General features: G+C 41.0%; 2 protein-coding genes and 1 long non-coding RNA gene across 11 annotated transcripts; 1 reads left to right on the forward strand and 2 right to left on the reverse strand.

Moving 5' to 3' along the window:
• Positions 1 to 461: 461 nt before the first annotated feature.
• prc1b (protein regulator of cytokinesis 1b) lies at positions 462 to 10,182 on the reverse strand. 6 transcript variants are annotated; one of them, XM_088641194.1, is made up of 15 exons: positions 9,934 to 10,182; positions 7,967 to 8,099; positions 7,742 to 7,864; positions 7,194 to 7,427; positions 6,797 to 6,967; positions 6,551 to 6,700; positions 5,560 to 5,707; positions 5,310 to 5,446; positions 5,052 to 5,147; positions 4,493 to 4,639; positions 4,038 to 4,148; positions 3,568 to 3,678; positions 3,258 to 3,437; positions 2,930 to 2,970; positions 462 to 1,493 (listed from the first exon to the last, which is right to left on the reverse strand). In XM_088641194.1, exons 1-15 carry the CDS (start codon positions 9,942 to 9,944, stop codon positions 1,445 to 1,447), a joined length of 1,842 nt encoding a protein of 613 aa, XP_088497320.1. In that variant the 5' UTR covers positions 9,945 to 10,182; the 3' UTR covers positions 462 to 1,444. The 6 variants fall into 6 exon arrangements, with proteins under 6 accessions (XP_088497320.1, XP_088497319.1, XP_088497324.1 ...); XM_088641193.1 differs by having other exon boundaries at positions 3,258 to 3,440; positions 9,934 to 10,180; XM_088641198.1 differs by having other exon boundaries at positions 3,335 to 3,440; positions 9,934 to 10,179.
• LOC148659206 (uncharacterized) lies at positions 10,089 to 14,063 on the forward strand. Of its 2 annotated transcripts, XR_015940361.1 has the most exons (3): positions 10,123 to 10,207; positions 12,818 to 13,019; positions 13,696 to 14,063. It is a non-coding gene; the product is annotated as an uncharacterized LOC148659206 (long non-coding RNA). The 2 variants fall into 2 exon arrangements; XR_015940360.1 differs by lacking the exon at positions 12,818 to 13,019 and having other exon boundaries at positions 10,089 to 10,207.
• On the reverse strand, positions 10,883 to 25,372 carry vps33b (VPS33B late endosome and lysosome associated). Of its 3 annotated transcripts, none has more exons than XM_088641192.1 (24): positions 25,263 to 25,372; positions 23,337 to 23,481; positions 23,038 to 23,118; positions 22,750 to 22,811; positions 22,417 to 22,466; positions 22,081 to 22,148; positions 21,515 to 21,560; positions 21,018 to 21,112; positions 20,401 to 20,505; positions 20,220 to 20,310; positions 19,666 to 19,743; positions 19,203 to 19,276; positions 19,039 to 19,125; positions 18,672 to 18,762; positions 18,326 to 18,400; positions 17,561 to 17,625; positions 17,258 to 17,312; positions 17,097 to 17,143; positions 16,723 to 16,855; positions 16,224 to 16,297; positions 16,043 to 16,144; positions 15,013 to 15,088; positions 13,680 to 13,796; positions 10,883 to 12,738 (listed from the first exon to the last, which is right to left on the reverse strand). In XM_088641192.1, exons 2-24 carry the CDS (start codon positions 23,430 to 23,432, stop codon positions 12,665 to 12,667), a joined length of 1,842 nt encoding a protein of 613 aa, XP_088497318.1. In that variant the 5' UTR covers positions 23,433 to 23,481; positions 25,263 to 25,372; the 3' UTR covers positions 10,883 to 12,664. The 3 variants fall into 3 exon arrangements, with proteins under 3 accessions (XP_088497318.1, XP_088497316.1, XP_088497317.1); XM_088641190.1 differs by having other exon boundaries at positions 13,680 to 13,799; XM_088641191.1 differs by lacking the exon at positions 25,263 to 25,372 and adding an exon at positions 24,735 to 25,204 and having other exon boundaries at positions 13,680 to 13,799.
• Between the last annotated feature and the right edge of the window lie 58 nt (positions 25,373 to 25,430).

Consider the following 25,430-nt stretch of genomic DNA (forward strand, 5'->3'; position numbering starts at 1 on the left):
AGGGTGTTGACCCTAGTGTCCAGGCTTAATTCCTCCCCTGGTCATTACTAGCTCTCTTCATGCTCCATTTGTATACTGCCACATTAAATAATGAGTGGTATTCTAATGAGTAGATCTGGGATTCTGATATCAATCACAATGCATTTGAAAATTTTGCAATTGCAGTGGAAAAAAGAATTTACAGGAACTATAATGCATTGTATTATTTCCTGAGACTCTGTACATTTGACTGATATGTAGCAAACTGATCAATTTTAAGTGCATTCTTTTGATGAGGGATTTTCATTGCATCAATGATGTTCCTATTCCTCAGCTGTATAACAAAGTTCTGAAATTTGTTCAGCCATATTTTAAGAAGAAATTATTAGTTAAAGTGACATCAACTGGAATATAATGAAAAAAACCTTCACATGTCTTGACTGCAGGGGTGTTGTATTCTACTCAAATAAATTAACTCAAGACAGAAGAAACATTGTATTTATTTCTTATATACAATGTGACTAAGACAGAATTAAACATTTACAATAATATTTCCCTAAAACATTTCTAAATATATTCAATAACCTTGTTACTCTGTTGGGAAATAACACTTTCTTCTGATTGGATCTGCATAAACCCATATTCCAGTACTACTTTAAAGCATAAGTTTCAGGTCTGATGAATATTGTGCTGCCATCAGCAAAGCACATGAAATATAGAAAGAGCATATTTTGATGCTGCTATTACTCCAGACAAATGAACAATCTGAACACTTAACCTCAGATTCAGCAGTAAATCCTTTTCGCTACAGCCACTGTGTATATAACAGTATAAAGCTTATGCTGTGGTTGGACTGTTCATAGTCTTTACTGTATCCCCTAATAAGCAATATGTTGTTTAATCAAGACCAAGCTTTAAACAAAAGGGAAAGGTACAGTATAAAATTACAAATAAATAAATAGTGCCAGAAATGTGCAAAACGCTCATGATTAACATTGGAAAATTGTATATACATAAAGGATGTTCGCTTAAAATCTACACATTTTACTAATGAATAACCAAGAATGTGAAAAACAGACGTAACCAGCTCAAAAATGCAGTTACGGAGCAAATAGTTTACAGAGCTTAAAAACCATCAAACCCATCTTTTTTTTTTGTTTAAAAAGAAGAATTGTTTCAACAGGCATGCTTCTGTTAGTGTCAAAAAGCCTTGAAATAGTGTTACAGTATAGATAAATGTTTATATAAGGTAACTTGTTTTGCATGCAGAGCTTAGTTTTTGCTGGTTATGCTGCTGTATTCTTCACACCTTTACCTTCATTGAAATTTACAATTGAGTAAAATGACAGTGATCAATCATATTAACATACAACTTCATACATTTGCCCAAGCAGGTACAGGACTGCCTTGTAACACTGTCAATACTCATCTCCAAGTCAACTACAATTATGAGTGATGGTGGAGTTTAAGATTCCGGTCTTGTAGTTAGATTTTGATGCTTTTGAGAGTTCTCGCTGTAGATACAAAAAAAAAAACAAGAATAAGATCATACACAAAACATCCGCGCTTTGATAATCCAGAAATCACTATAAGATTTGCTAATAGAGCAATTCCTACCACCTAGAGTTACATATTGGTTTAACCAAAAGTAGAGAAAAATCAGACATTTTTCTTTAATCTATTAATGTCCTGCCTAAATCAAATGTCATGAGTTATATAATTTTAATTTGGTTTCATGTAACTTAACTTCCATAGCCACAAGACAGTATATCAAAATATTTTAATTTAGCACAAACTAAGGATAGAATCCCACTGCTAGCAGAGGAATCCTACTCCGTTGGACCCCTAAGCAAGGCCCTTAACCCCAACTGCTCCAGGGGGGCTGTAAAAATGGCTGACCCTGTGCTCTGACCCCACGCGTCTCTCTGCTGTGTTTCTTATGGAGAGCAAGCTGGCGTATGTGAAAAGACAAATTCCTAATGCAAGAAACTGTATATGGCTAATAAAGTGATCTTATCTAATTCTGTTGGGACAAAACCACAGGGAAACTGCTCTGCTACAATCAAATCCTACTTAAACACCAATATAGTATCAGGCTTTAATCATTTTCCCTTATTCTTAACAGGAAAAGCTGAGAGAAAAGTACAAATTTTCCTTTTATATAACAGTTGCAACTTTAAATATATAAATCATAGCTTTGAGAAGGCTGAACTGATGTTTCTAGAATTACAAAGCAAATTAAAGTGATAAAAACTATCACTTAAGTCATTCCTTTTAGGTTATTTCTGCATTTGAACCATCTACCAATCCCGACACTTAAGGCATTCTAGTTTGCTGATCAAGTTAGGTGCCAGTTTATATATGATGGGTTTTACCTATCTTGAATAAGTGAAGGGTAAATATAGGAATAAAGGTGGAAATCGGTTAGTAAAGCAAACTATTGCAGTGAACGTGTTTGCAATTGGGTAGTCTAATCACTTAAAGCATACTGATATAACAAAACCATTTTAAATAGTTGGTAAATAAAACTAAGACCTTAAAACTTATGCGGTATATTTTATCACCATAATTTGTCTCCACACACAACCGGAAGGAAATCTATAAGATGTTAAATAGTAAAAGCAGAGCAGTTATATAGTGAGAACATAAGCAAGAGGGAGAGATAAAAAGTGTGATCAACTATATTCAGCAAACGGGGAAAAAAATATAGAAAATTCACAGCAACACACAGCCTAGCTTCCTTTATTGAAGAGAGAATCTGTCCCCCAATTTTGTTAAGTAATATACACTCAAAGGCATCAAACAGAAGAACTCTGTAGTTCAGAAAACAAGTTTGTCATAGTTACCCGAAGCTTCGTGAGCATTCCCTAGTGAAGTTAATGGGGGAACATGCAAAAAACAGGCTGGAAAATGATGAGGAATTTTGGTTCGAATTTTTGTTCATACAGACCTTAATAGAAGGGCGATGGAATCAATGTTGACAAATTCCTTCTACAAACAGAAGAAAGAATTAGGCATCTAGCCGAGAGAGCCAAGTAATCTACAGCCAATTAGAAAAGACAATTCTGGAAGATAGAAGGGTTTTATTGCATATCTTGCCATCACAGTAGAGTGATGAGAGGGCTTACAAAACTGTCAAGTCCTAAGCTTTACTCACAAAGGAGCAAGCACTTGATGCTGGACAGATCTGGAACAACGATCCCTCTTCATTGTCTCTCTTCAGCTTGACTGTGTGTTGCTTAAGAGATTGGTAGATGTTTTCATAAAATTGAAATTACCGCAAACTCGGAATAGGTGCTGGCAACAGAGTTAATGCTGAAGTTACGCTGTGGACTAGCTGCCGTCCTCAACGCACCACTCAGAGCTGTTCCATTCAGGTGACAGATATTCTCCTTATTGCGCTCCAGCAGGCCCGTGCGGGGAGGCTTGCCGTGTCCTGGAGTTCGAGCCAAGTGGCCCTGCTGTAAAGGAATTGAATGAAGTAAAAACACTTGGGATTGAACTACAGAGGAGCTGCAACATGTGCAAATGCAGGCACTGCCTGCCCACCCAGCTGCACTGCGCCATCATTACCAGCCGTGCACTGACCTTGCCTCCTGACAGAGGGGGGCGGGAGACTGGGGAGTAGCAGAGTGTCCCTCCGCAGGCAGACCGCATGGTACTGTTGGAGGTGCCACTAGAGATAGAGGTTGCATTGAACTGGGGAGAAAGCAGGGAACGTTAGTGGCAGGAGAGTCTATGCCTAGGAAGTTAACACAGGCTTTGAACAGCAAAGATAGGGAAGTGTTATATTTTATTTTGCTAAGAAACAAACGTCCAGTGACAGATATGCATGCTAGGAAGACATTCACTAACAAATTCTGACAGTCTCCTTACTTTAGGGGCTGATGAACATTTTATTGGCTTATTTACCTGTTTATATAGGTATATATTTATTCAATATACTCAGAAGCATTTCTACAACAATACTTCTAATGGCCATATATCTAATGAAATACTTCAAGCAGGATATGAGGACTTCTACAATGTCCAGACCTATGATTAAGAATTCTTCTCACCTTTCGTGTTTTTCCAGGCGTATTTGTCCCAAGAAGCCTCCGTTTCGATGGTGTTCTAGGAATAGTACCGTACAGCATATCTTCCTCTGTCTGCTTACTTTTTTTCAATTGCTGTGAAGAAAACAAGCAATAGACAATCCTCTTAGGTACCTCACATCACATTTGGGGATGTGGTTTTAATGTACGGAACATCTACTTAACAGAAAATACAGAACTTATTTTACCATGAATAAGTTCATTATTAGAACAAAACAACAATCAGTACTCAGAAAACTCTTCTTGGTTACTCACTTTTCAATCTGATTACATCTGTAATGTGACTGACCCATGCCTTAGGCTTTCAGTGTGGATTCAATTAACAATTTCCATCGTGAACACCGAAGTTGAAGTTGGTGGACTGGAGTGGTTTAGCAGAAAGTGTAGCTCCCACAGATGAGGACGTTGCCTTTTCTTACCCGATCCTGTTTCTCCCTCTCCTTCTCCAGGCGGTAGAGCTCCCACTGCTCCTCCACATACTGCAGGAACTTCTGGCCGTTGACCAGGAACTCTCTGCCCTGTTCCTGCTCCCAGACATCAATCTGCGTCTTCAGCTTCCTCTCCAGCTGGGCCACACAAACGCCATGCCATCAGCACAGTGCTACACACATCGCCTCCACTGCCTCAACCTGACCAATCCGCTTTTACAACCAAACAAGCCCTGTATGACTTCAAGAACTGGCACAGCCTTTAAAGCATTTTGCCCCAGTTCTGTGTGGTAAATTCACACATCTTTATCAAAGGAAACTAAGATAAATCAATTATTTGTTTTATACTGGTGCACTCAAGTTGCAAAGTCATTGTACCCTGTTTATATATTGTAGTTCTTCAAAAAAAAAAGACTCCAAAGGTGGCAACACCAGGAAGGACTAATCTTGCATAAAGATTTAACTCTACAAGAGGCATAATGTTTTCACTGAGGCTAGGTAAACTGTGACACTCCAGTCTGTATTCACTAAATTCAGTGTGGTTTACTACCTTGGGCAGGCTTTTCTGCAGATCAGCTCTCTGTTTCTCTTCTTTTAGAAGGTTCCCTCCCCTGTTTGTAAACCGAGAGGGATCGGTTGCTTTTTTCTAACCAAAGTAGAAAACAAAAGGCAAAAATCAGGAACAGTGCTCTGTTGTTAATGATGCCACCAGAAAATGGCTATGCGTGCAGCTTTTATTCAACGAGATCAAAACCGAGGAAAAGCAAAAGTTCATCTAATATGTTCTGTTCTTTTTATCTGTTTTTACCTCAAGCTCCAAGTAGAGACTCCATGTTTCTTGCCATTTGTCCACCCCCTCAAAGAGTTCTTTGTGATCCTCATAGTGTTGTTTGACACGCAGTATCTCAGCATCATGCAGGCTCAGCAGGTCCTCTGTGTAATCATCTGACAAAGAAACATAGGATTCATGTGATTTCCACTCCAGGAATTTCCCTAGAAAAGCACCTCTGTGCCCATTTTATGTAATGTGACATACAGTGGTTGGAATACTAACTTACCATCGGAATATGGAGCAAAGGCTCCGCGCTGCTCGGTGCTGAAAAAACATTTGTCCCAGTATGAGGCCAGCTCCACTCGGATAGCTTCTATAACATTTTTAATATTCTGTAGTTTTAGCTCTTGTAGGCGCTCTGCTTCTGCTTGTAACTGTTGGAATACAGAACAAGTTTTGAAAAGATTACACCAACATGGTGTGAAGTGCTCAAGCCTGTCTTCGCGAGCGTGATGTTTTCCAGATGTTGAACTACATCCAACAACAAGTTCAGGTGGGCAGCTGCATCAGCATGCGTAGGCTGCAAAGGAACAAGTAATGGGTTTATTCCAGGCTGAAAACAGAAGAAAGGAAACATTTTGGCTGCGGAGCCTTCTTCGGGTGTAAGAAAGATAGTGCAGTCAGCACAGATAATATAGCATGGGAAAACACAAGCCAAACTGGCTGCGTTCTCAAAGTAGAGTTTCTTAACTCCTATAGCTGAAAGACATCAGAAACAAAAATGATCCTGAAACTTGGTTCACACCTTCCCCCTCCTCTCAACGACAGACTTGTTTAGTTCTAATTCCCTCTGTTCACTTGTAGGTTTCGTTTCACACCTCTCCTCACCTCTCGACTGGCCACTCTGCCTCCCCCCTACTCCTGCCTCCTCCTCTCTCCTGGCTTGTGTTTTCCCACGCTATATTATCTTTGCTGACAGCCCTATCTTTCTTACACCTAAAGGCTCTACAGCCGACACCTTGTGTTTTCTATCTTCTCTTTTCAGCATGGAATAAACCTATTATTGTTCCTTTACATCTGACAATTGTTGGCTCAGTCTGGATGAACAACAGTATTTATAAACACTCCAAGAAAAAAAAAACAACAAGCAATACTTCTGAAGTGCTTTGACACTTTTACAACTTTTATCAATTCCACTTTTAGAAAAAGGAACTGCAGATTATGGGTACGACAATTAATTTTAAACATCATTTTGTTTCAGATACATTTCTACATACTGCTTCCATGTTTCTCTTCCTGGATGAAAGCATATGCTCAGAGAAAACATCTCTTTCCTCCTGTGGAACCTGCAGCCTGTCCCACAGCTCCCGGATCTGGCTGCGGTAGGCAGCACACACGGCTTCATTCTGAGCCTTGCGCTCTTGCAGCTGGAAAGCATAAAACAGGAATCAGTTTAGCCTGGGTGTCATGACACTTGCTACCAGAAGAAAAGTCATGATAACAATTACCCTGGGAGTCCTTACCTGCGTTAGGAGCAATTTAAGGGTGGCAATATTCTCGGTAGACAGACAAAAAGCCTCCTCATCCTCACACACCACATCCCTTTCAAAACTGGTGTCTGGCAAATGATCCAGCTCCTCCATGCACAAGATAATTTGCCTTTTGATGCCAACAAACTCACTGCGTCTCCGCTCCTTAATATAAGGGACACAAAGATTTTTCACAATTAAGAGATTTGACAATATCTTAACTTCTGTAAAAGAGGTGACATTACAATACAAGTGCATCCATGACAGTCTGCAAAGATCATTATCTCTATAACACATCATTAGCATTTTTTGAGACACAACAGCTTTACTATTATTACACAATGACAGGAAGTGTAGGAATGAATTAAGGGAGAGATTAAGACTAACAGACCTTTTCTGCCACGAGGTTGGCAATGTGATGGCGGAAGTGGTCTAGCTGCTCCAGGGTGGGCACGGCATCGCTGTCGATGCAGTAGGAATCGCTGCACAGAATGTCACACAGGTCCTGGTCCTGCTCTTTCAGTGCCTTTAGCTCCTGCATTCTCTGATTCTTCTGTTTTAACATCACCTCCAGCCGCGTGCGAATATCCTTTTCCAGCTGCAGCACTGTGCTGCCTTCTTCTTCCTGTTAACAAGAGCTTCTTTAACGACTGGAAAGACAGGCATGCGAATAACAGGCCAGGACTTGGGCCGAAACTGCTGCAACTGTTAAGCTAATGCAAGTTGCTCCACTCCCTGGTCACCCAAAACAAAAATTTTTGCTTTTTTTGATTGTATAAGTGATTAAGTAACCTACACCACACAATAAACTTCTAAACTAAACTTCCAAAATGTATCTGACAGAAACAGGACGTATGGCACAAAAAACTTCACTTTGGTTTCCTTCATCACTCGTACCAGTATCCGACGCTTGCAATAACTGGATTTTTTTGCAGTTACCTCAAACGATGTCAGGTGAAGCTCCCTGCACAGCACATCCAGCTCTTTGCGGCACATTTCAATACTCTTCAGCAGCCGTTCCTTGAGGTTCTCTTCTTCTGCAATCATCATGTCCAACAGACCCTGTGGAAATGATGTCTTATTGGTCCTGCGACTACTATCTCACTTATCCACATGCGTGGCACTTAGGCAAGCAGATATGGTTTAAAGCCTCAAAGTACTCACTTTAATGTGCTTTTTTACCACATCCGTCCTCTGCAATCGCTGGTCCTCTGGGATCCCAATCTCCTCCCAGATGTCTTTCAGTCGGCAAAGGGCTTTATTCAGACATGCCACAGACTCTGCAGCCAGAACCTCACTGGCAAAGCAAGAATTCAACCGTCAGCTCCGTGATAATGGTCAAAGCTCACCCAAGAACAACCCTAGTATGAGATTTACAAAGCAAGGATGCCACTCTTGCATACCCCTTTGTGTTTAATATTTAATATTCCAATTATTAAGGTTATAAACAATCAAAAAAGGCATACTGGCTGCATTAAACCAGTTTAACTTCAGGGAAATCTGGTAGTCATGAAGTGCTTGTTCTAGGATCTGTTGTTTTATTCCCAATACTTTGATATTTCAGTCTCAGAAAACAACATGAACATTATGCTTTAGACTTACAGTTTATTAAAAATAACTAGCTTTGAAATCTTTGAAAATGTGCCCTCATTTACTTGACTAGCCTGTAACAGAATTTTGTTTCAGAGCTACTGTGAGAGTATTCAGCATACTTGGTTTAGAGTTACTCCACCATATTGGAATGTTAATTATTTTTAACAGCTACTAAAGCCCTAACCTCCCCCTGAGTAAGACACACCCAGTCTGTTGTGCCAGTCTCTTCAAAGATTTTAAATGTAAATAAGAAGATTCTGTTTAAAAAGGAGTGGATGAAACTACCTGTGTTTGCTGCAACACCAGCTGAATGTGTAGTGGGATATTTCAAAGCAACATTTGATCAAACAGCCTGAATTTTAAAAACTAATGTCTTTGGAATTGATTACTGCTCAGTGACAGTTCTGTTGCTTTGCAGAAACTTTTGAAGAGACTTTGCACTTAAAACAGAAAAAGAAAATTTAAGACTTTGTGCCCTTATTCCTTGTACTGTTCATGCAGAACATTATGAACCAATAAGATCTTTAACAGGACAAACACCTGCACATTCAACTTTCAACCTCACGATTATTGTAAGATTATTGTATTGTGCAGCGATAAGATGGATGTCGTAAATATTTAAATTAAAAAACAATACCTCACAATATTGTATCTGGACTGCATAAGGAGGATTATGTATAAAGATTTGCTTTCTATAAATATACCAGCACTAGCAGCATTATCGCTTTCTGAGGTTAACCCACAAAACAGGTGCAATTCCACCCTTAGTGAACGACGCATTAGAAAAATGTAAAAGATGATTATGTTCTTCAGTTCATTTTTTGTCACTTGTAGCATTATCGGCTTCAATTAGCTACCATAGCTTTATACATTGGGGCTGTAGTTTGATTAGGGCCCTGGCTTCAAACTCCAGGCGAGACATTGCTGTTGTAACGCTGAGCAAGGCACTTCATCCAGCCTGTTCCAATAGCACATACCCAGCTGTAGAAATGGCTGCAAGTATTAGTAGCTTTGAATACAAACTTCAAATAAATTAATAATTAGTAATAACATAGCGTGTTTTTGAGATCATAGCATTCAACGCGTATCTAGGTACACGAAATATTGAATGATGCATTTAATTCAGTATTACATTCTAGAAGAACTCCCGAAGCAGTCGCGGGATGGACATCAATGTTCGCTTCATGAGCATGAATTGGTGCCATTGAAACGAAATCACTGCTGGCCTCGAAGCGACGTGTATTTTTAAAGCGACTTTGTTTCGAGTATTGTAGACTGAGGACGCCTGCGGTCGTATGCGTACGAAGTGCGGTTAATTTTCCTTTTAGGGATCTCAACCAAATGTTTGTTTTGATTCGAGACGCTAATAAACAACTGTAATGCGGGGTCGGATCTTCAAAGCACAGAGGGATATAAAAAGACACGATCAAAACTCGGCTGGCAAGTATTTGACATTTTCTTTAAGCCACCTGATTAATTTCGGAAGAGTTAACTTAACCAAAAAACATGTATAATTAAAAAAACATTTAATAACTTACCTTTTGCGCATGATGAGACTCCTCGTATTCCTCAAAGATCCCCTTGATTCTCCTATTTACTATGTTTTTGATATACTTTTTTTCACAGCAGTCTTTTGCATGCAGGCTTCGTCGGGAAATTTCTGACCGTTTCTCTCACAATTCAAATGCTGCGACTGAACAGTCGTCTCTTTCCATTGGCTAGGACAGGCGGGACGTCATCAGGACCATAGCAACAGGAGCATTTCTGGCCGTGGTTGCGTATATCCGGCGTGTTTCCAGGTTGGGTGTTTAGGTAAGGAATGGTGTGGTGGCCTTAAAAAAGACACCGAAATTATATTTGTAGTTGGAAGTATACAGTACACGATTCAGTTGTTTTTGCGTTCATGTGTATTCTCTGCGTCTAATTGTGCTTTTGCTTCTTTTTTTAAACCACCTTTTCGATCTCTTATGAAATGTTGCATAAATGTAATAATTGGTGTGTTGAGAAAATGTTTTGCATTTTAAGTTAAATCACATGTAATGAACGGAAACTCTGGACACGTGAAAAAAAATGAATTTTCTAGTTCAATAAAACTGAACAGAGCTCGAATCCACACTACTTTTTTTCGTTGTGTAAAACGTTACTAGATCGTAGAACGAAGCATTTCGTCTTGTATAATTTTACGGTAAAATTATGTTTAATCTATTCATTTGAATTTGTAATTCAATCACAATCCACATGGTAAAAATACCCTTAAATCTTTAATAATCCTAAAATACAAGTTCCAGAGTAGTTGCAGTAGTTCCCTGATGACGTCACGTAAATGCACAATTTAAAAAGAACCAGGCGTGCCCTTACCTTTATAATTAGGAAAATATGATGATTGCGATCAAATTGAGAATTTCAAGTTCTTTGTATTTTGAATGTGTCCAGAGCCACTTTGTAAAGTTTGGCAAAAATGTTAAATCAATGATGCAATCATAAATATTTACAACTGAAAACTTTATTAATCTTCAAATCTGGTCCTCAACACCCCATGTGTACATTCTCTTCCGCTTCTGTTAAAATCCAGCTTCACCATTTTCAGAAATCCAAGCACAGGGAGGATTCAGACCCAAAGAATATGATCAGAAGTTCGTTGCACCAGTCTTTCAACAGGAGTTTGGTGACAAAGACATTCCTAAGCCAGGGCCTAGAACCAGTTTAGGTGATGGTAGCAATTTCTTTTCAACATGCCCTGTTAATGAGAGCGGACTTGTGTATTTCTGTCATACTGAAACAATGACAGAATTTCCCCTTGAAAAATTACAGTAGAAATGTCTTAATTTAGTACGACCACCGAGAATCATCTTTTTATGTAGTGATGAGATATGTTTCATATATTTGTGAAATTAACTCATCTGAAATATCTCAGTGCAACATAGTGTGACCACTTGTTCTTTCTGATATGATCACATTCCTTGTGGGGGGTTACAGCTGTTGAGGGATATCTGGGCGTTCAGTGCAGACATGTTTGCTCCTCCATTAGTAAGGTGCGTGAAGAAGACAATCGTTCCTTATATGAGCAGCTCAGCAGCTGATCCACTGCTGCATCATGCACAGGCTGCATCAATGGCCGTGCTGCCAAGCCAGGAGACGCAACACCTGCACACGTACAGAGAGATCACTTAATTGGCCATATACAATTTATTGTATAAGGAAATTTGTCTTTTCGCATACCCCAACTTGCTCTCCATGAGACACACAGAGAAGCTTGGGGTCAGAGCGCAGGGTCATCCATTTATACGGCGCCCCTGGAGCAGTTGGGGTTAAGGGCCTTGCTCAGGGGCCCAACGGAGTAGGATTCCCCCTGCCGGCCGTGGGATACGAACCGGCAACCTTCCAGCCACAGGCGCAGATCCTTGGTCACAGAGCCACCGCACCTCACCCAGATGTGATTCTTACATGTTGGCTGCCATCCCTGCAGAATTTTCTAATGCTCTTATCCACGGACAAATGGAAAGTAGAGAATCAAACATATGCCATATTCACAGCACTGACTGTACAAAGTGCTTGTCGGGGAAAAAAAATACTTGTTGCTATGAATTTCACACTGAAGCTGCTAGATTTGCTTCCTTGCAGTCTTTTGAGAGAAGGGAAACAAATCCAGACAATTATAAGAAAGTAATACCATGCCAGTTAATGTAGTTTTCTTGTTTTTATACTGAAACGGTTGTGTGACAGTTCAAAATGAAGTGTATTAAACCTGGTTTGCAGTTATTTTTCTGGAATTCACTTGATTTCATGTTGCCCTGAAATGGACTGGTTTGATCTGTCTTGTGCTCAGGCAGACTCAGGGCTGCCTCAGTCCTTAGCAGGAATAAAAGAGAGGTAGATGGATAGTCTGTCTTGTAGAATGGAAAATAAGATTTGCTTGCTCTTTGGTCCTAAAGACTCTAGCATTGCATCATAACTACACATTTAAAATCAGTATCTAATTACACAAGATAAAAATGGATGGCAGGGAGTATTAATCTTATCTTTTTAAGAGATTTAAGTTTTTCTTCTCTCCTCTGAATGTGAAAAACGCTTAAATATCATAGTTATATATTCTACCAATATATTAACATGAGAATCAAAGAAGAAATTATGTTGTTTTTTTTACAGAGAAATGCCTTGTGGAATCTTGATCTGCAGCCTGAGCTCCCAGTTTTCTCTCGTGGAAATCACTGTTCTGTTGTCGTAGCGCCCCTGGTGTCCGTTTATGGAAGTGCTGTAGATGAGTCATTCTCAACTATCCAACAACGCCTCCAGCAGTCGGGCACTGTTAGTGATGGCTGTTGTCACGATGATGAACCTGTATCCTAAAAAAAAATTAAAGGACAGTTTTTTAAAAAACTTTTTTGTTCTATAAAAGTGAATTGAGTTTATGGTTTAATGTAGGTTACATTTAGTCACAAGAAATCATACCAGAAAACGCGTGCTGTACTCAAAGACTTCAGTCTCAGCCTAAGGCCCTTCTGGACCACTCTGTCTGAGAACCGTGCAAAAACCAACTCCTCATGTTTTTAATTGACCATCAGGATCAATAAAAGAGTTAAGGAGCTGACACTCTTATGGAGCTGTAGAAAGGGCCACATGCCAGGTACGCTTTATGCCTGTACATTATCTCTGCTTAGGTATTTAATGAACGACTATGAAATCATGAAACAGTTATGAAATGCAGTTTGAGATGTAGCTATACCTTACAGGCAAATCCATTCCATATTTTTTTATTTATTCCTGTGCCTGATGTGCACTTGAATCTTCCCAATTGCACACCTCAGCGTGGAGGAGCAGATATTTAACACAAGTACCTGCCCTAGCATGCTTGACAGTCACTTCCTGGAAAGGCTATGAAGCTACTGTATTCAAATAGCTTTTTTACAGATTCCCTCCCAGGTTTGCACCACCCAGTTAATGAAAGCAGATGATTGCAATATGGATATTAGAAGAGATGAGAATTTTAACGATTCCACTAAAACTAGAGATTAATGCTATGTCTAGTATGGAGGGCTGTTGCTTGATTTTTTATGAATACATTATATGATCTGGGTTATTTGCACCCCTGGTTATCCCCCATTAACTCTGAGCACCATCTGTGCAGTTTACTATTTCTTTTGTTGCATTTAATTCCACTACAAAGCGGAGTAAAAACAAAGCCATCCTTGAGAATATGAATCTGTATTCCCTACAAACAGAATTAAACAATCACTAACACTGTATTTGTGTTCCTATTAGAAGCCTTCAACAACGACTTCCTCACCTCTCTCTTTCCCCAGGAAGCGCAGGGCTGAGATCTCCGAGTAGGTACAGCCACCCAGGAACATGACGAGGATGGTGTTCTGGGAGTCACTCCTCGGCTTCACCTCCTCGCTGCTGCCTGCTAGAACACACACAGGGGTGTCTGCTGGGGGCAGGTTTCTCTGGGGCTCCCACATCCAGTGAGAAAACCTAAACTCCGTTGGGCCCCTGAGCAAGGCCCTTAACCCCAGCTGCTCCAGGGGCGCTGTACAATGGCTGACCCTGTGCTCTGACCCCAGGCTTCTCTCCCTGTCTGTGTGTCTCATGGAGAGAAAGCTGGGGTATGCGAAAAGACAAATTCCTAAGGCAAGAAATTGTACATGGCTAATAAAGTGATCTTATCTTATCTGGGCAACATCTTCTTAAGAGGAGTGAAAGGGGAACAGCAATGCTATTTTTATATTGCGGGGTTAGAAAGAATCGTCATTAACGAGTGCATTTCAAACCAGACTAAAAGTGAAATGAACACAGTAACTTGTAAAACCTCCATGAACATCACAAGTTGAAGAAATTTCCAGGTAGGCACAGCACCATATTCTGTGATCAGAACGAGAGAACAAGACTCCGGTGACGTGTTGCGGTCTTAATACATTGTAAACAAGCAGGCTTTGAGGACAAATACTGTTTACTTGTTAACTCTACGTGCACATCACATTGGAACATTTCTGCGGTGAAATGTCTGCTGCGCAACCTGTACTTATTCGCTCTTACATCATGTTACATTAGTCATTATAGTCACTAGTGAGCAAGAAGGGCCGCATCACGGCACAATTCGTGGGTTTGTGACAACATGGCGACTTACAGTAGTTTCACAAAGTTCACGATTTTGTGCTCACTTCGAAATTGGTCATTTTTTTCTATAACGGCAGTTAATTTTTTATTTTGTTACCGGGATTCAATAACCGGTCTCAGAAATTTGGACTTTAAAATTAAATGAGAGAACAAAATGCCCATCTAGGTTGGCCTTATTTGTAACTGTTCTTATGTTCATGAATGACGCAGGTCAGCAGTGACTACATATTTCCATGACACTGCAAGCCTCCTTGCTTGCACAAGTACCAGAGGACACAAACCAAAACATATTTCTGAAAACAACAGGCTCTTCTCTAAACACAGCGTCACGTAAGCCAGGAATTCAAGTACCCAGCTGTTTCATCGGAGTTGATATCATCGCTTCTTTCAAGAAGCAGCGAGATGAGGTCCTGGATGGGACCCTCAGTTAGATTCGCTAGAAAAAGCCACACAAGCTAGATGGACGACCTCCTCTCGTTTGCAGGCTTCATCATGCTCCTTACCTGTTGCCACAAACTCATTCCCATTGAGCAGCCGCGTGACTTCTTCCAGCCCAGTCCAGCCGTCGCGTTCCAGAACCTGCGGATTCCAGACCGTCAGGACTCTTGTACAAACAACCCGCTAGAACATCTCGCTTCTGCTGCGAATCCCCCTAATGATCAATTCTGTAAATGTTCACACCCCCTCGCCTGGTTACACAGGAGAGGCTACATAGATCCATTAATGACTTTGCTATTTTAGTTGCCAAGAGTTTGTGTTGGAAAAGGTCAAGAGAAAGCAGTGCAGTGAGATCTTTCCTTCGAACTACACGGCACAAGCGTAATGTGGTCACTGCTAGTATCCACACTTCAGCGTCAGTGTCCTCAGTCCTCATCTCTCTCTCCCCCCGGTGTTTCAGTTCTTTACAGTACAATTTCAAAGTGTACGCTACATTTGGTGCTGATTTTGTCTTGTTGTAGGGACCACGTTTCTTTTTTCCATTTAGCAAAAATTGTGATTTATACATTTCATGAAAGGTAATTCTCTACATGTGATTATGTAGCTGCTAAGAAAGAGTCACTACTGACTCATGAAAAACCTAAGTTACATAAAGACTTGCTAAAGGGAACCTTTTATACAGGTAGGGAGGGGGTGTAATTGCAGATTCACTCACTCTGTCCTCTTAACACTGCTGTTGCAATCGAACAATGTCTCCTGAGGTGAATATCTCTGCAAATTGAATAGGAACCAAGCATGGCAAGACTCCAACTTTCCCTGGCTCTGCAAGCCCAGTTCCTATTACACACTGGCGCCAGAGCTGACAAAGATTCTCTCTTCCATTTTAGAATTACTAATCTATCCTGCAGTTCAGAATAATGTCTGGAGTTAGGATGGGCACTTGGCTAAATCAGGCTTTCAAAGTAACACAATAATCCCCAGAGCTTTCTAATACTTATTCTTGGCATTAATCTAAACTTTTGAAAGCAAAATACTGGAACATGTAAAATGGTATATACTGTATGTGTCAAGTACATGACAGTTGTTGGGGCTCACCTGCTCGATGAGTTTGCAGCTGAGGGGGATGTAGGCTCCGCTGAAGATGTAGGCCATGTCCCGTGGGGTACGCAGGTCATACTCTTCGCCTGACTTGGGCACCTGTAGACAGACAAGTGCAGTTGCAGCACAGCCAACCTGCCTTCGGCGCTCAGTTTTGATGAAGTGCAGCGCTACTCACCAGAGCCAGCTTCTTGCTCAGTGCTCGGAAATTGCTTTTCTTTGCCAGGGAGGAGAAGGCATCAGTCAGCTTTCCTGAAAACAATGCATCTGTGTTAAAGAACATCAGAATGAATCCTACCTTAAGCCCTGTCTGCAATGTGTGCAGTCTGTCTGAGCCTAGGATTTGTCCCATTCAGGTTACCTACCCAAGCAGTGACATAGCAAACATGCAAAATAAAAAAATGCAAAAGCCCAAAATGCTTCTTTTTAACGACTTTATTCTTACTTTTTAATACTTCCGGGATCTCTTTACTTTAGAGAGCACAAACCCCACTAGGTCTCTGATGACCTGCACCCTTTGCTGTGGCTGTTTGTCTGTGTGAATCCAGAAATGATCCTCCTAACAGTCCCTCTTTTCTCAGCTGCGTTAACATCACCCACAGTGAGTGCTATTACATCCGACTCCTATCTGCATTGCTCCTGATTTCCTCGTCTGCACGCCTGTCTTAGCGTCTCACCGGCGGTCCTGTCGTTGACCAGTTTGCCCACTTTGCTCTCCATGGCAGTGAGAGTCTCCCCAGGGTTCTGCTCCACCAGCAGGCCCAGCTGGCGCAGGTTGGCAAACGTCAGGAGATGCTCTATGCCGTAACTCTTGGAGGCAGAGAGAAAGAGGGGCTTGAGCAGTTACTGGCACCAGGAAGAATCTCTGTGCACAATCACGTGACAAAACAAACTCTCAATAGCAGTAACAGAACACCAAATGCTCTATCACCATTCTGGTGACTTCGTAAGACAGTTCCATAGTCAAGGTCAGTGGAAAATGACAGTAAGCTGTTTTAAAACAAACATTTAGACTTTTATCATAGTAGTTTTTACATATATTTTAACTTACCTGCAGGTATTGAGCTTTCAAAGATCGATAGTCTTTGGGGAGTAGACCTGGAAACAAAGAACAGGCAGAATCATGGATAACCAGTTGGCTTTCATGAAGCCTAAAGGCTTCTCTCTCGCAAGTCACAGGAGTGCAAAGAGCTCCCAGGGGATGAGACTCACCATTCTCGGTGAGGGAGAGAAGGCACAAGAGTCGCAGGCTGTCGATCATGGAGACCTGAGGGCAGCAGCAGCAGCAAAGGGGTAACTCAGTCACTTACTTAATGAATAGCAAATCATGGGAATGGGATAGTGATTAGGTAGTTGTGAACACTGTTCCTCCATCAAATTAAATGCCCAAGCACACAGTTAGAACATCTACTGTACACCGGCCTCATGCAAGTAGCTTTCTGATGAGCCTTACTGTTTTAACAGATTACTTTCATGTTTGGTTATACAACTTGATGTCACCTCTGAGATTCTCACCTGCCTGTTGATGTGCTCCTCTATATAGGTGATGCACTCTCGGATTTCAAACCCCTCCAGCAGAGCTGTAGCAGGAAATCAAATCAAAAGAGGTCTTGTTTAACAACACAATGCCCTAGTAATTTAGAATATTGCGTAAAACTGTGCACATCACATTCTATATAAAATACTGCTAGACTGAAGTAGAATAACTCAGTACATTCCTGAGCTAAAAGGAATCTCCCACATTTACAGGTTACAATATAAAATCATTTTAGTCTTGAAAAAAGGAAACTACTAAGGGACTTATTGTGAGAATAAACAGTGAGACACGAACCAGAGCACACATGCAGACATTTTGGGTAAGTAAATTAAAAACCGAGACCAGAAGGCACTTTCTATATAAAGAGCTGTTGCTTGCCAGCCATGTCATTGAAGCTGATACCCTATCTTCTTTCAAGAAATGGCTAGATGAGATTCTCTGATCAATTAGCAACTAGAAACCAAACAAGCTAGATGCACTAGCTTGCCTTCTCTTGATGTTAGCCTTGGTATACAGGAGTTCTTATGTAGTTAAGAATGGAAAAGTTCAGAGTGCATGACACAACTCTCATGTTACTGTGTACATTGCATGACAAAGCTGAATTTGCAAACAAGTGTCAGAATCAAGCAGAGGAAAGCTATTAATTTATTTTATATTAAATTGATAAAACTCAAAGATCAACCTATCCCAAATGATGGTGAAAAGGACATTCGGGAACTGCACGAAGAGAAACATGGACTCACAGTGCTCTGTCTTCAGGAGCTCCTGAAAGTCCTGTTTGGTTTTCTTCTTCATGATGGACTCACTGGCACCGATATCTAGGGGAGATAATATATTCTGCATCCACAATTAAATAATATTTGGGCTTTAGAAATAAGGCATTTACTTTAAAACAGCTGTGTTTTTATGTTTGTAGCGGGACACTGTTGAAACGACGAGGCCAGGACAGTACAGGGAGCCTGAGAATTAAGCACGGAGTGCTGAGTGCCACAGTACTACACCCCAGTGCTCAAACAGGAGGGACTGGGAAGGCAGTGGGTCTGACTCGGAGGACTGGGAGGGCAAAGCTGACTCAGGACAGAAACTCACGCAAACTCAGAAGGCGGTGCTCCTGTTTTAACCCCTTCAGCTCCTGAGAGACAAAATTCTTCATCTGCTTAATATCCATCCCACACCGCTTCTGCAGAGAGAGGGTGGGTCAGTTATGAGAAAAGCCAGCAACTGAGGCACACAGAACAGAAAGATATTGACCGGGCAGGTTTCGGTCATAAGGGGAGAAGACTGGAAATCCATAGACCACTTTCAGCACTACATTGTCATTTCTACTGAGAATTTCTGAAACCACAGATTAAAGAAATAAGAAGAGTATTTTAAATATATTAGCGATTTTTGAGATAGTTTTTCTAACCAAATGTCGGTGTTTAAAGCAGGCAGACATTGAAAGGCGAGTACTCACATCATATGCAGTTTGTAGGTTCCGGGCTTTTTGACTCAGGAACCCAAAGACATTGGAAAAGTGCTCATTCCTGATTTCACTGAATACCTGTAACACAGCACGCAGGGGTTCAAACTCTATACGGCAGGTGGCAGCCACTCGCACAGCACTGTCTCTCTACACACCTTATCCTGAGAATTCAGCATCACCTTCACACTCTTGTCAGAGGAGCTGACCTCAGGACTGAACTCCACACTGCCTGCAGGCAAAAGAGCATGGACATAATTATTGCTCTGGAGCAATAACCATATGGAACACATGTCAAGAAACAAAGCACAGGGCTAGGTGACAAACCTACTGTATTTCTTGGATTCGCAAAGCTGTTTGACATCCCTGTACTGTACTGCTTTGAAAAAACTGTGCTCACAATTAAATGAAATTATCTCCACAGGAACTAGTGGTTATGAGTGTTTCCAACAGTCAGATGACGCATGGCATATTTATGATGTTCAGCTGTACAATATCTCCTTTTGATGTATAGCAGAATTCCACATACTATTCAATAATATGTTTTAGGTCAGGCTTCAAAGAGAATAGCAGTGATGGACAAAATCTGTATGCGTAAAGGAAGCCAAAGACAGCACTCACCACATTTGATCCTGAATGTATCATCCACTAGTCCTTCATAAACAACCTGGGAGCACAGTGGGGTCACAAAATCCACATCTGCGGAACAGAGACAGTGGTTGAAAAAGCATAAAACAATGTAAATACCATTGAGACCACTTTCACACCTACCAAAACATGGAGCACAGAAACTTCGGAGAGATACAAAGAACCTTCTTATATTGACATGTACGGTATATTATGGCAAATGCAAAGATGGAGGATTCCTGTGTTTACTGTAATTTTTTAAAAAAATTATTATTTTAATCATATACTCATCCAGGTCACAGGAGTCCTGTTGTATGGAAAGCCAAGAAGATCATGGCCAACTAATCCCAGCTCAGGCCAAGGCTTTTACAAGCACAACCAGAGTTTATTTAGCTCTACAATTAATGATACAGAGTGATACAGAGGCTGTGATCACTTCAGAAGTACTAAATGAAACTTCATCTTGTTCACCCCTCCTTACAGCACTTAACCCTGATGTATTTCAGGGTTCCTTTCCCCTGTCTTTTTCTTCCGGAGTGGCTCCATACCTCGGTCAATAAGGAAGACATTCCCAATCTCAGGCTGCTGGGCCTTCTGCTCCCCGTCCTCCACCAGATCCCTCCACATATCATACGTCATCTAAAACCCGGAGGGACACAGGCCATTCTCAGGACACTGGTGGGACTGGCTGGCGTAGTCAGACTGTAACGGTGATGACTGGGAGCCTACCTTGGCAGAACGACCAATCCCATACACCTTTAAGAAGGGGCCATAGAGAGAGTTCAGGAGGTGGAGGGATTTGCTTGCAGTTGTGATCCAACGCTGGTTCCCCTCCTGGAAAAAACAAGGGCAAAATGACATATGTCCTATACAACACTGGCTTGATCTACAGCTGCAATTATGCAGTATAAAGAAGGTATTGTTGTCTTAACACTGTTGATCGATCAAGTTGTATTAGTGTTTTCAACTGCACAATTAAGACTATAAAAAGTAACATAATCGTACTAAACTGTGGCTATACACCCTAGATAAGTCAAAACAGGAACAGCTCAGATTAGTCATTGAAGAGATTTCACGATAACACCCATAATCCACTGTCCACTCACGGTTTCTATAGTGACATGCCTTTTCATTATCACAGGTTTAAGTGTCCATACTTAATCATCTTTAACAGGCTAAGCCATCTCTGATTTATCTCTAACGAGGTGAAGAAATTCTTCAACAGCCAAAATTCCACAGCCTCCATAGATCGACGGGAGATTCTGTGGCAACACGTATTCTGACGGTGAGAATATTTAAAGGCAAGAAATTTTGTCTGTTACACTGTGACAGTCTTGCCTGCTTACCAGGAAATTGTCTCTGAAGATCTCTGGAAGCTCCAGGCTGATGATGTCATCATCCAGTGGCAGGAGGTAGAAAGCCCACTCGTCAGTGCTGACATCTGCAGGAGTGAAAGGGTAGACAGGTACAGTAAGTGTCGTTCCTCCTTTCCCAAGACCTCCTCGCAGACTGGCTGATACCTCCACTGCTGCAGGAACAGCACAGGAACTTCTGGGTGAATTTACAACAGAATTGATTTAGAATGACTAGCATGCTCAATTGCTAATAATTACATAAAGGGAGAAACTATCAATATTGTGAATACTCAGTGACATTTCAAGAACTGTAAATGAAGACATACATTGCAATACATTAAGATGTTTTTTAAAAAAAACATACTCTGCAATTATTTATGTAAACATCAGACAACACACATATCATGATGTAACTCTCTGGGTTGCAGTATGTGTCAGGCGTCTCACTGTGAATGAAGACGTACTATAAAGGTTTCCTGTATACCCACCTCCGTAAACTCCCTGTTCTTCCAAAACGATTTCACAGGCATAAAACTAAGTATAAAAATAAGAACATACAGTTAAAACCCAGCCAATCAAAAGCCCTTTTTAATACCTCATCTGTCTTGACCTCAGGTGAAGGAAAAACCTTGAGTTACTGAAGTACTGAATCTGGACAGTTTTTCCTTTGACTAGTCTGAACTCTTAAACACAAAAATCGTTTAAGGAAAAAATCAAAAGGAAATCAATGTTTATTCATTTGAATATATTTCATGCATCTGGGCCAAATGTAAAAAAAACATAACTGTTTCTGATTTCTTTTTGAGGGTAATGCTGCCACTCTGTCTGCAGCCAATTAACTTCTCAGTCAGCACAGAAGAAAAGCACTTTGAATGTTTTTTTACCAAAATAGGTTGTTCTATTCTCTACCACATTTACAATATGTTCTAAATAAATAAGGAAGTGTTATGCTCATTTGAGTTGGCCAATCTGAAGTGCAATAATTAATTTCTGTGCTTCAAGCTCCTAAAAAGGAACCAGAAGGTACTCCCCAGATGAGGCCTGGAGAGCTCACCTTCTGTGGGCAGAAGATGATCTTGTATCCCCTGAGTCTTCCAGCTGCCTTGTCTGTGTTCACGATCTCTGGAAAAGAAGGAGGTGGAGGTAAATGTTTCTATTCTGGCTTAAAAGCAAAGATGCTCACAAAAATATGTCAAGTTTGTCATTTTCTATTCACAACGAATAGACTGCCTATGCCTGAAATTAGTTTTGCCTGAAGTAAATGCACTTTGCTTTATCTAATTGCTGCCTCTTCAAAGACATAGCAAGAGTTACAGAGATCTCTAACTTTCTCCTCCCATCCCCAATCTGTTTTTCGTCACTGAATCTCTCCCCCGATCCCCCTACTCACCAGCAATCCACTTCACTGTTTGTATCCTTGGCCGAATCAGGAAGCACAGCCTACAGGAAGCACAGCAACATTTTGTTCGTTACATTGTATGCTGCAATGCATTCTGCATTCTTTGTTCCAGAAATGGCAAAAACATGATTTCACAAAAAGGGGTAAAAGCACAACCAAATATTATGATTAAACATTTCAACATCCCTCTAGATTTTTGTGGCACATTGTGAGAGTCTCCCTGAATTTATTTTCTGTGATTCAAAAAGGTAAAGATTTAAACCAAGTGAAATGTACAGGTCACCTATATTAGGTGCTTTATTGGAGAGTTCAGAAAATACTCACTGATTGCACGTGCTGACGATGGGTTTGTTCTCCAGTTTGTAAAGCTTGTCCACTTCATGTTGCTGGAAAACAGGCAAAATTGAGTGAGACTGCAGGTGAACCTGCTTCACTTCTACTAAACCCCTGATCAGAATCCCCATCAAAGCCAAAGAAACCCAAGCATGCAGACACTGCAGGGCGCTATGCAGGAAATATGTGATCCCTAAATAAGCGCAGAAGTGCTGGATTCTGGAGGTTAAAGGTAACAGAACACTGTGCAAGACTGAAGAGGTCAGAGTTAAAAGAGACCTTGAGGGTGGAGACATTGGCAATGCGATCCAATGGGCTCATTAAGTCCGCTTCAATGAACAGGTCCTTCTTTCCCGGTAACTGATGATGAGAAGGGATAAGAGATCATTAATTACGTTTAATTACATTAAGGTTCATACTTGCATTCAGGAGCTTTTACATGCAGCACTGGTATTAATTTGCATGGAGAGGATGAATGAAACAGTAGAACTCAACATATCACAAAGATGATGAGATAATACTGTACAGAACCACAGTCCTGTAACAAACGCTCACAGCCGGACACAGCCATGTTGTACCTGTTCCAGCAGGTAGATGAGCTGATCCCTGGCCAGCCTCTTGAGGTAGGAGAAGTCTGGTGGCTGGGGGGCATCTCTCCTGCTGCTGAGAGCCATGAGGGCAGAGGGTAGCCAGGGTGGTCCTCACAGCAGCTCCAAGCTGTCCCTGAAAAAGCAATCCATAGGCTCACACAGGCCGCTGAGTCCTGCAGTGCTGCCTTGTCCCACACTGCAGGGTTACTGAGAGTTGTTCCAAGTCTTGAGAGGTGATCACAGCAGGCACAGATCCTGGATTTAAATAAGAGCATTCTGGCATACACGTGCAGATACTGTAAGTCCTATGTTGATATAGGAATTAATCTATACTGTTGCTCCAATTAAAAAACAAAAAAACTGTCCAGTTTTCCAGGATAAATTTCACACCTGTGATATGAACAGCCTACAGCGTGCGTTTGCAGCTACTGCACAGTGCTCAACAGCAAGATGACAAAGGCAGCTGGGTCTCTGTGTGCCCTGCTGTGTTCCTGGCAGTACATGTGGTGCTTGCTTGTGCCAGAATCCTCATTCTAAAGTTGTAGGTTTCGCTCAGATTCAGAACGATAGACCATTAGTTCAATGAGTTCAGTTCATTGAGTTATTAGTTCACAGTTTAGGTTCAGTCCGGTATTTCTCTGCTGAAGTCCTGAGTTTAGAGCAAAACAAGAACAGATGTGACAGCACAGATGCTCCTTGTAATTTTAACAAATTTAACAAATCACAGAAGCAGGGCAGCACAGTGACACAGGGGTTTAGATTGCTGCCTTGTAGCACTGGGGCACTGGTTTCAGTTTCTGGGTTGGTATCTGTGTGGAGTTTGTATGTTTCCCCATTTTGTGGGTTTTGCTCAGGGTGCTCTGGTTTCCTACCACAGCCCAAAGACATGCTGGCAGGTTAATTGGCCTCTGGGAAAACTGGCCCTGGTGTGAGTGAATGTGTCTGTGTGTGTCCTGGGATGGACTGGTGTCCCGTCCAGTATATACCCTGCCTCGTGCCCGTTGCTTGCTGGGTTAGGCTTCGGCTCCCCAGTGACCCTGTACTAGATAAAGTGGTTAGAAAATGGATGGATAGATGGAAATCAAGAAAACTCACTGGTCAATTAGAAATTAACAAAATTGCTTTAAATTTATCTGGTTAATTTTAATTTTAAACAATAGTCCTACTATTATGAATGCATCTACTACTATTATACTCTGATGTACAGAAATTATAAACATTGCACCATGGAGATCATTCTATGCAGGACTCTGTGAGAGTTAGCTTACTGTCCTATTTTAATAGCTAATGTGTCCTCCAATACGCTGTAGTTTACAATGTGCCCATTCTCCTCCATGTAAAATTATCTGACGCGAACATGTACGCGGAACGTAATAAAGATCTTACCAACTGGTTTCTGAGACGATAAGATGTGAATAAATGGCCCAACAGATGACTTCCCAAAATGGTCTGACTACCACTCAGTTTAAAAGTGCGCCAACACCCAGATATCAGTATATAATAAAATCGCAAATAATGAAACGCCACGTACAGACACAAAAAATACAAAGCGCTACGTACGTAGTGATAATCTATCATATCCCTACAGTCTTGCGTTAATTATTTGATACGTGTCGTCGTCATGTATTCATTTTTCTTTGAAACGTATTTAATTTGCTCAGGACAATCTTATACATATTATATTATTGCTACAGTTATATTTACGGAAATTCTCCTCTCTTCGTGTGGAAATGTACAGTAGATACCCTGAATTTACGTCGGGTTTCAATCGAGCCTTAAACCAGCCACTATCATTAAATTAAATACACCACTCAAAAACAATAACTAGATGACAACAGCAACACTTCGAATATATACTGTAAATGGCTGTAGTATTTACACATGCCCAATTAACAAGAAAGCAAATAATATTACCTGCTCCTCCTTTCCTCCTTGCGGAAGCAATTATTATTGTCGGTTGTTTCAGTCCGGATGACACAAAAGGGACACATCCTGGAAGAAGGGAAAGAAACTGTTTGATAGAACACGACGGGATTTATGTTCGTACTTAAAAATCACTATTATACAATATTTAATGGAGTA

The sequence above is a fragment of the Lepisosteus platostomus genome, chromosome 7 (genome assembly GCF_059453375.1).
Source record: "Lepisosteus platostomus isolate fLepPlt1 chromosome 7, fLepPlt1.hap1, whole genome shotgun sequence".
Lineage (NCBI taxonomy): Eukaryota > Metazoa > Chordata > Actinopteri > Semionotiformes > Lepisosteidae > Lepisosteus > Lepisosteus platostomus.